Source organism: Oreochromis aureus, linkage group 20 (genome assembly GCF_013358895.1).
Source record: "Oreochromis aureus strain Israel breed Guangdong linkage group 20, ZZ_aureus, whole genome shotgun sequence".
Classification (NCBI taxonomy): domain Eukaryota; kingdom Metazoa; phylum Chordata; class Actinopteri; order Cichliformes; family Cichlidae; genus Oreochromis; species Oreochromis aureus.
In genome coordinates this window covers 21,501,246-21,511,662 of record NC_052961.1, presented here as the reverse complement: position 1 = coordinate 21,511,662, position 10,417 = coordinate 21,501,246, and the positions used below count along the sequence as shown (strand labels likewise).

General features: G+C 42.4%; 2 protein-coding genes across 2 annotated transcripts in view; one reads left to right on the top strand and one right to left on the bottom strand.

Moving 5' to 3' along the window:
• Nucleotides 1-151: 151 nt before the first annotated feature.
• The window catches only part of amigo1 (adhesion molecule with Ig-like domain 1), a 35,458-nt gene continuing 25,192 nt past the window's right edge, over nucleotides 152-10,417 (top strand). The window contains exons 1-2 of the mRNA XM_039604998.1: nucleotides 152-271; nucleotides 813-897. The gene's annotated coding sequence lies outside the window, so the exon portion shown is untranslated. The remainder of the gene's footprint in view (nucleotides 272-812; nucleotides 898-10,417) is intronic.
• Nucleotides 3,362-9,708, bottom strand: gpr61 (G protein-coupled receptor 61). Its single transcript, XM_031726468.2, has 2 exons — nucleotides 9,621-9,708; nucleotides 3,362-7,645 (listed from the first exon to the last, which is right to left on the bottom strand). The coding sequence occupies exon 2, from the start codon at nucleotides 7,410-7,412 to the stop codon at nucleotides 6,006-6,008; it is 1,407 nt and encodes a 468-aa protein (XP_031582328.2). The 5' UTR covers nucleotides 7,413-7,645; nucleotides 9,621-9,708; the 3' UTR covers nucleotides 3,362-6,005.

Below are 10,417 nucleotides of genomic sequence, written 5' to 3'. Positions count from 1 at the left end.
AAGCTTATTTGCAAGTTTTCTCTGTAGCTCATTCTGAAGTACAATCAGGAGAGTTTTGTGTGGTGTGACTGCGCCCTCTGGGGACTCACGAATGAAGCGCATTGAAATGTGGAATTCAATTAACCTTTATTCAGTCTGTATGATATTGTGCCTGCCCAGAGAGGGTGAGGGGCTCAAAAAACCGTTTCCTCCTGCTATTAGGTATAACTTTGACTTTTTGAACAGGAGATAGTTTTGGGGCTCACCTTTGTTGGATTCAATGAGCCTGGAGGTTCGTGCGCGTTTATTATCGGAACGATAAAATGCAGCAGTATTAGCAAAGTTAAGCTAAGTACACAATGTTTAGAATTAAGATTTTACACGTTAAATAAGTGAAATGAGTGACAGAGATGTATCCAATACTAGTCAGTGTTTTATGTTTTTTGGATTGATGTGACAATCCTGGTCATTTTTACTCCATCTGGATTAGCTCATTGACCCTTTTGTTGTGAAATCTCAGCAGTTAAAAAGTTCACTACATTTGAACAACTGGAAGCAGAGAATATTTACTGGTATCAGTAATTCAAAAGAACTGTGGTTCACTTATGTCAGTGGACTAACTTTTTCCTTTCTTTCTAGTGTCCTAATGTTTGCAACCAAAGATAATTTGAATTTTATATCTACCATCATTTTAAAAGACTATTAAAAAACCATAGGTGCCATTCTAAGAACAATTTTATATGTCACATGTATTTTAAGAGTGACAATTTAATGTTTGTTTTTTAATAAATAATGCAATAACCTTTTATAAAATATTATCCTTTTTTCCCCAGCTCCTGCTGCCAAACAAACTTCAACACTGTCAGCAGCACAGGTTACCAAGGCAACAGCTGATTTCAGGGAAGTCAGGATTGGGAAGTAAGTGAGAAATTCGTGCGAGCTCTTGTTTGACGTACACTTTGTTTTTGGTAGCTGTGAGCCTGTGTGTGAGAGCTTAGAGGCTCAACGGTCTCAGTTTAAATGTTTGGTTTATAAGAGGCAATTCGTTACCACACCCACTGACAGTGGGCCACTGGGTGCAGGTGTGGGATGCTGCCATCATGTCACATTGACTTGATGTTGGCATCAGTCCTTGGGCACTTTCACTGGGCATGTTGTAGCCTATCGAAAGGTCAGGCTGTTTGAACTGTTTCTGTGCACTGCAGGAGGCACCCTCTGCTGCTCAACATTAAAGCTATGAGTCTCTCTGTCCAATGGGGTGCTGCACAGGAGAGTGTATGAAAATTAAAATAATCAGAAAGCTGGATGTATCTGGTGAATACAGAAAGGGGATATGCTGATATGTATTTGCATATGAAAAAGAAATTAGCTTACAGTAACTAGTGCTGCATGTGGCCTATTAACATATAAAGTTACAATAACAATAAACAAAGAGAGGAACTAAGTCCCCTGCTACCTTACCAGCTAAGGTGTTGCACACAACGATCATCCATACACATGTAAAAGCAATTAAACATTACTAAAACATAGTAGTGGCTTAGTTCTTTTAAAAAATATATTATAAAAAAAATAATTATAACTTGAGTAAACATGCATGTTTTGCATGGGCTGCTGCAATGAATTATTCTTTAGCCCTCGTTAGAATAAATTATTGTATGAAGAGAATGAATTCTCATATTATTTGTGAAATTTGTGAATTTAATGATAAGGGTGTTAATGGACAACACCAAGTTCAGTCAGTCAGTTCACAAATGAAATGTACTTGTTTGTGCTGGCCTCTAGACTCCAAAACTATCTCTCCAAAATAAAATAAAAAAGTGTTACACATAGATAATGGAGAGTATTAGTTAAATATAGTCGGTTCCATAATTTGTTGGAAAAAAGAGACAATATTTGTAGCTTTGACTCCACGGTGGATTATAGATCAAACCAGCAGATTTTCAGCTTTAATTTAAGGTTTTTAACAAAAGCTTTGCATTAACTGTTCAAGAATTACAGACATTTTTATACACAATCCCCATTAGAGATCAGGTGACTCACTCAGCCATGGAAGAATATCTCATTTCTTTGCCTTGAGAAACTCTTCAGTTGCTTTTGCAGTTTGTTTTGGGTCATTATCCGTTTGCATTTGGATGTATCTGAGCAGAGAGTGTGAGTGCTTGTAGATGTCTTCTAGTCTCACCTGGTTTTTCTGGTCTTCAGTGTAGACCTTGATTGTAAACCCTCTACATTTACATTCATGAAGGCATCTCTTGATTGTAGACCTTGACAATGATACACCAACCTCCTCCAGTGTCTTCTTGACATGGTTAGAAACTGAGAAGCTATTTTTCTTAAACAAGGAAAATAATTTTGGCCTAATGCACTTTAGTTATCATCTGTGGTCTTTCAGGCTATTTAGTGTTGCTAAGCTGATCAGTGCATTCATTCTTTTTAACAATGCATCACATTGTAGGTTTGGCGACTCCTAAAGTTTGTGCTGTCTTTTTTTTTGGGGGAGGGGGGGTGTCATTCATAATTAACATTAAAGTGACAGCTATAAAAAACATAACAAAGTAAACACTTTGAATCAACTTCAGATGTTATACCTGCTCCATTTGTCATGAAATAACAAGGGAACAGCCTTTACTTGGGCATGAAAGTACCTGTCAGTCAACTGTCCAGTTACATTTGAGCCTCTGAAAATGTGGGACTTTACATAACAATGGCTGCAATTCCTCAACAGTTCATGCAAGGTTTTTGTGAAATCCACTGATTTTAAGCTGAACGTCTGCACCACTGCAGTGGTGCACAGAGGTGAATCTGCAAACAACTCTGTCTTTCTACAGCAAATAGTGGATCTAACTGTACCCTCCTAAATCCCGTAGGTGGATGTTGGGGTGGTGGAGGGGTCAGCTGTACAGGTCAGCTACTGCAGTACTGACATGTCAGAGGGAGAGATGGGAAATGCTGCAGCTTAAATAGACGCCAAATTGAGAGGGTGTGTTTGGTAAATGACATGAGGAGAATGAGGTATGTTGTGTGTATGATGCAATATGGCTGTGTTGTCTTACTAGCTCGCAGGTTTTGCTACATTTGTGGTAAAAGTCTGGCGTGGGGGCAGTGTTTTGTTGAGGGATAGCAGCAACCCACCTTACTCAAAATGTCACTCCTCTTTCATCCTGTCCTACTGTTTCATTTCACCCCCTACCTACATCACACATACACATGCGTGCAAGGACACACACAGAGGTAGAGAGCAGGAGGTACCTAGAGGGCAAGAGAGAAAGGAGATGATTGATGGGGTTGCTCATGCGATTGATGCGGTTATTGATCTGAAAAAAAAAATGTGTCTACAACTACAAATTCAACCAGAAACACTCAAGTAAATCTTCTTGCTGCATCTTTAATGATTTCAGTTGAGGGAGGGAGGTACACAGCAAAATCTTAACATGGAGACAAACAAAATCTTAAGAATTAAGAATAGGTGCCGCCTTTGCAGCTCAAGTACAAAAAAGAGAAACACAGAGGAACATGGAAAACATCACCACTGTACTGATGATTTACAGTACAAACAAAACTGTGTTTAATGATGTCCAGAATTCTCCCAAAGGTAAGAATATTATCTGCAGTTCACCTTCAGAGCAGGTTATTTCTCTGTCCTCGCAATCAACAGATGGTCACAGAAAGAGAGCTTAAAGCATTTAATGAGATTGGTCTGGGCGATTTTTGCCGCTAGAGTAATGGAAACCAGATGATTGAGCGGTGGATTGATGTACTCTCGGCATAAGGGGTTTTGTAATGACCCCAGACTGTGGGAAATATCACTGAAGTTATTACAGCATTGTATCATAAATATAATAAAGTAATACTCCACAGAAAAAAAACAGAGACAATCCAAAGAGATTAAACCCCCGTTCAGCAGTGCGAGTGAAATAAATTGAGTCAGTTTTAATTTATTTATTTTTTTATAAATAAATTGTGTAATAGTTTTGCATTTGGAAGTTTTAGCAGTTTGTCAGCTGGTAATAAATTATTAAAAAATAAATAAACACAGAAGAAATCTGAGCATCATGGCAGTGATTGTATGTCACTCGCTCTTCGCTGCTGTTGCTAACTTTAAGGTAGGGCTTCACGTTGAAGCTCTTTTTAAAAGAAGCTGATAGAGCAACCCTGCCCGAAAAACAACATGCAGCACAGTCATATCGCAAGATAGTTAAAGAACATTATGCCTTTCCCTGACAAAGAGACCTTTTTTTGTTCTGACTCCCAGCAAACTATGAACCTTCTCCTGCGCGCCTTGTGTTTGGTGTCTTGTGATCATTGCCGGCCGTCCGGTATGAGGCAGTCCAGAATAGATGAAGGCAGCAATAGATAGGAAGTATTTAAAAAGTATAGTATAGTATAAAAAGAAAAAGAAAGAAAGAAAGAAAGTGTTTAGCAAGAGACTTGTGCCTTGTAATTTTCTTTGGAACGTTTGTCACTGCTCGTGTGACTTGTGCAAACAGTTTGTATTCCACCTGAGATCAGAAAAAGTATCGCCAGTGTCTTCCATCTGTCGTTTGAATGAGGCCAAAGGCAAAGCTTTCCATGTGTAAGCATTGCCACACCTGTGTGCTGTATGTAGCCACAACAAGCCCTGGTTGTTTATTGCACAAACACGAGAGCACTCACACTGCTCCTTGTGTTTACCTGTAAACAGTGCCGACATTACGGGATAATTAGTACTGGTGTACGAATCTGTTCATCCCGAGCCGTATTTCAGCTGTTTTAATGCTGTGGTCAGTTTTTTGTTTTTCCTTCTTTACAGCCTAAATCCTTAACGCCACCTCTATCAAAACAAGCAGTTCTTTGAGTGGGGGGGCTGGGGAGGAGGAGGAGGAGGAGGGGGGGGGGTTGCAATCACGAGTCTGCCAATGTGAGATGATTTTGGTGAGGAGGTGATAATCACAAGACTAAGAACAGATAAACACGATAATAACGTTCCTGGAAAATGGTTAAAAATACTCTGTCAGCCTGTTTATTATAAATACCAGCAGCAGTAACAGCTGTGAAATGATCCCTGTTCAGCGCAATGAATATTTTAAACTCTATATGGAGGAACATTTTTGCATTAATTCCTTGGTGTAATGAGATGTGCAAGTGGAATAAATACATGATAAAAACAGATTCTTTACTCACTAAACAAGCTGGCAGTGACGGCTACAGGAAGTAAGAATCTTTTACTTAAACAAACGGGCTGTTCTGCAAACACTTTGTTGGTGCACGTACGAGAGCCCAGGGCGGTACGCTTTTTTTTAACGATGTGTGTTTGTTGGTTAAATCGGTTATGAAGTATCTGCTTGGTTATAGAGACCCAGCAGTAAAACTTTGAACTGATTGCTCTGAAAACACAGTGATGAGAGAAAAGTTTCATCTCTCGATGAATTCATTTTAAGCAATAACCAGGAGGGCGAAAATGCAGATGGCAGAGCAGAGGGGCTGATATGATGAACTTTGTATGGTGCATTGTCTTTGCATACTCAGCAGGGAATCCACATTTAAATTAGAGATTTAGTGAATGAATGCATATCAAAACTAAACTATCTGCGAAAAGTTCTTTTGAATGGCTCTAACAGTGCGTAATAAAAACACTGACAACTATGAACATTGCTTTGACAAAGTTTCCACACTTCTTATGTTTATGTGACATTTGTCACTTCGCTGGACTGTGATAAGCACAACAAGCGCTCGGTGTTCGTCCACTGATGTGACACGGAAGCGGCCTCACACCGTATGGCTCTTAAAGCATGTAATGCTACAGTGCATCTGACTGTTGGGCTAAAAGTAAAATGAAGCACAAGATATATTGAAGTCTGTCTTTCACTGAAAAGCTACATAACTTAAATTCGTCAAAGAAGATGCTGTGTTTACACTTCACTTAGCTTTAAAGCACTTTGTAGCATCAGCTAGAGATGTATTAATTCAACAAATTTTAAAAAAATATGAATAAAACTAAATATATTTATTGGCTTATTGTACGGCAGAAGAGTCAGTACATGAGTCGGCTACAGCTCTGGTACAGCTTTGAAGCAGTTCTCTGATACATGAAGCTCATTGTTCAGCTGTTGCTGATGTATGAACTCTGAGGTTTCCTCAAGGATCTGCCCTGGGATGTGGAAGTCAGCTGGCGTGTGCTGCTGAACAGCTGATTCCTGAAGATCCTCAGTCTCCGGCAACTCTGGGCTGGCTCTGCTGTGAGAGTTGCAGGGCTCCAGATTGCATCCAGTGCCCTGAAGGAACTGCAAAAAGTTTTCCTCAATAGAGGCCTCTCGGCTGGGCAGCTGCTCTCCTCTGGGCCCAGCGCGCTTGAAAAGGCAAGCCAAGTGGCGGCTCAGCTCCTCGCGGATCTGACGGTTCAGGCAACCGTAGAAGAAGGGGTTGGATGTGAAGCAGAAGTAGCCAATCCATGTCACCACATCCTCCAGCTGGGCTAGTGACGCAGGGGAGGTAGACACTACAGCCGAGTAAAGGTGGAATGAAAAATATGGCAGCCAGCAGCAGAAGAACTGGCCTCCCACCGCCACCAGAACCACTGCAGCCTTCCCCCCACTGAAGGTCCTTTGAGGGGTGGTGCGGGAACCAGTTCCTCCGAGGCTGGCCGCCATGGTTGAATGGCTGCTCACAGACTCAGATCGTTGTCTTGGAGTGTCCATCCAAGTGCGGAGGGGGCCGTGCTGCATGGCTGCTACTCGTGCCACCTTGAACATGTTGCAGTAGACCACCAGTATGATGAGCATAGGGCACAGAAAATAGATCACTGTAAAGAAAACCATGAAGACCAGGCGTGTGATCCCGCCACCTGTCCAGTGGAGGGAGCAGTGTCTCTGAGTGGGAACGAGGAGGGAAGAAGCCCCCAGACCCTGGTTTCCCTGGAGCAGCCGGCCCAGGAGTGGCAGTACCGACATGACAACAGCTTTAATCCAGATTCCTATTAGTACCATCACCACCACCCCCACTGTCATCTTTACCTCGTGACGCATGGGGTGGACAATGTAGTAATAGCGCTCCACATTGATCGCACATATGGTGAGGATGACAGCGCTCACTAGACATACACTCAAGCAGAGGTAGCTCCGACACAGCGCCTCGTCCACCAGGATTTGATCTGACAGCATCCCCAGAGGCATCAACACCAGTGCTGCCACCAGATCCACCAGACAGAGGTGGAACACGAAGGCAAACTTACGCAGCTGCGGCGTTTTGGTGATGACAATGATCACAGCCAAGTTGCCCACCACTGCCAGCACGTTCATAATGAGCATAGCACACAGTGCCAAGGAGCGATTCAAATCTATCCCACCTGGGATGCTTGTCGTGGGTGAGGTGACATTAGAGATGTTTGGCTGCAGCGAGGGTGGAAACAGGGAGAAAGAAGTGTTCCAGGAGGGGCTTGGTGTGACAGGACGCTCCATGAGAGGATGGGATAAAGAGGAGAGAGTCCGCTGAATTTCACGGGCCCATCACCCATCCTCCCCTTTCGTAGGGTATCGCTGAGAAGCTCAGGCAGTGGTTTCTGTCATGGCAGCTTGAACCCTACAGGTCCTCACCTCCATAGACCTTAGCCCAAAGCTCTGCAGATGATCAAACACGGGTGTAACAGAACTCTTAAGGAAGACGTCCTCTTTCCAACAACACCACAAAAGATCTGAAACAAAATAGAAAGTCCAGCTCAGTCAGGTATTGCTGAAGATAAACATTTGAGACTCATCTTGCCACAATGAATGAAAAACAATAAAACTAGTTGTCTGAGACTAGTTTAAAAGCTAGATAATATTCAGTACAAATGAAAAATTTTCAAGTTCTTACAAATCATGCAATGGCATCACTGACACATCTGATTGGTCTTGTATTTATTCCACAATGTAAAATTAACCCAAAACAAAGGGCCAGATTTAAATATACTGAGGAGAAGTGCTGTTTTAACTGGTGGTCACAACAAATATCACATTTGATTTATTTTCACAGATACATAACACAGAAGATTTTTGAAGCATCCTCACTTGACTTTCAGTGGCTAAAACATGTGTGCAGTTGAAAATAAGTGATTACAAAATTGCAAGATTATAGATTGAAAGGCAGTAGTTATAGAATTTGATCATTTGATTTTAATATCCTAAAAAAATCACTTTTTTCCCTTTTTTTTGCTCTGTAACTTTTCTCATTTCAAGTTAATTAATTTTTGCTCTTCTACTTAAATGCAAACCTATCAGATTTGATCCAGTCCTGCTTGTAGCCCAGCATATAAGCATAAGTCACACTTTACTACATATTTCAGTTTTTGAATCGTCAGATTTGTCTTTTCAGGGCAGCTGAAACCCCAGGGAGAGGCTAAAAGCACAGAGTAAACCGTATGCCCCCCTTAACTGAGAGAAGATCCAAACTGAAATAGAAAATAAACTGCAAACTTCACAGATCACCGCTGGGTCGAAAAGCTCATCATGTGCAATCCTGACATAAAAAGCAAAGTGTTTGTTTTACTCTCTTTTTTATAAAAAGGTGCTGATAGGTCTTCGGAACAGTTTCTTTCTTATGCTGTATTTAGAGAGTAATGTATAAAAATGTGTGTCTGAGTGAAAAGGTATGCATTTTAAATTGCCTAAAAGGGATGTGAAGTAAAGAAGAACACCTTCAGCTGTCCGTATTGGTGTTTGCTACTGGAGTAGATCCTGCACTGTTTACTGTCACAACCTCACCTGCGCTCAACCCCACACACTGTAAAAGCCGTGGAACGAGCACAAAGCCTTCGGTACATTTCCATATGCTGCACAGCTGCAGGTGCAAGTTTTCCATTTCACAAGTGTGACATCCCTGCAAAGCACCTCTTCTTTTCCTGCCCACGTATGCACATCGAGCGCAACAGCCACCAGTCAGACACAGAAGCATAAGTAGGTGGCCTTTGCTGAATCGGTCAAAGGGAAAGAGTCACCTTCAGCTGAATTACAAAAAAAAAAACTATAAAAAAGCAGCTAATCTGTGATGCAGAGACAAGCGTGGAGCAGTCCTCTGGAGAGTCTTAGTCTAATCAGCCCTGATTGCTTTATGGAAACATTTATCATCAATGTAACTCTTCAAAGTGGAGTGGAATAAACTCTCAAAGGATCTTTAATCTTTATGAAAGTTTTACTGGCAAAAACTGGAGAAAGATTCGAGGACTCTAAACCAGCACAGGCTGTTGTGCGACGTTCAACTCACACTTGCCCAGTTTATGTTGCTTTAAGAGCTGCACAAAATTCATTCAAAGCTTCAGCCTAAGGTTGTGCGAAATCTCTCCAACTGCTGACTGAAAACCATATGACCCTATCATATGCACATGACACTGTGTTTACCGTGAGCAGAAAACTAGCCTGTTGTTCAAGTGTCCTTTTTCATTACAAAGCACTTTCACTTCTCAGCAGCAACATGCAAGCGAAAAACAGGGTTTTAAATGAGCAAGTGTGAGACGAGACATCTATCCTCACACGTCCTTGTCCTTTAACGTAATGTGTGATTTGATGAAAGAATACTCTGCCCCTTGAGTCAGATTCTACCGCCTTCAGCATCCCGTCTTTCACTTAATCACAAATCTCCCCACGTGGCGCAGGTATTCTGGAAATGCGTGTGATGACAATTCAGTGACATACCTCAATCTGGAAAGGGCTGCTTCCTCCTGTGCAGGTTCACAGTCCAGTCTGCTGAAGCATAGCCGACCTGTTTCACTCTCTCTCTCACACACACACAGCAAACACGCATACACACCACGTCACAGAGAGAGAGAGAGAGGGGTGGGGGGAGGGAGCGAGAGCAGGAGAGAGAGAGAAGGAGAAGGGGGAAAGAGGAAAGGGGCGCTCCTGTGTCTCCTCCTCACCTGGCCCCTTTCATCTCGTCATCATCCTGACCACCCCCACTCCCCCTCCTCTTCCCTTCAAATACACAACGCACACCTCCGTCCTCCTAGACCTCTCGCAGCAAGGTTTTTGGTCCAGGTGGAGAGGCAGAGCAGAAGCAGAAGGTTGAGATGGAGGGAAAAAATAAAGAGTGGAGGGGTCTGTCTCTCACACTCACACACTCTCCCCACACTCTTGCACACACACACATGTGCTATCGCCAGCATGCGACCAAAGAAACTGCAGATTCGTGTAGCGCAGACAGGCAGGCAGCGGGGGGGCACCCGCCTTCCCTCCCCTCCGCTGGGTCTTAGTGCCTCACTGGCGCTAGATCCACATGGAATTGGGGTTCTTATTTTGACTATCCTGACAGGCCCGCTGCAGGTCACATCAGGTCCAACTGATATGCACGGGAACATCCATAAAATTACAAATCGAAAAAATCACTTCATCCAGGATTTCTCTGATTCTCTGTCTCCTTATGCTTAGCTTACCAAAATCTCCCTCGATGCTCAATCTGGCAAAATCCCTCTCACAAAGCTGGATTATTGATT

Excerpts from the sequence above, each read along its gene's own strand:
- gpr61 (XM_031726468.2), bottom strand. The coding sequence starts at position 7,412 with ATGGAGCGTCCTGTCACACCAAGCCCCTCCTGGAACACTTCTTTCTCC.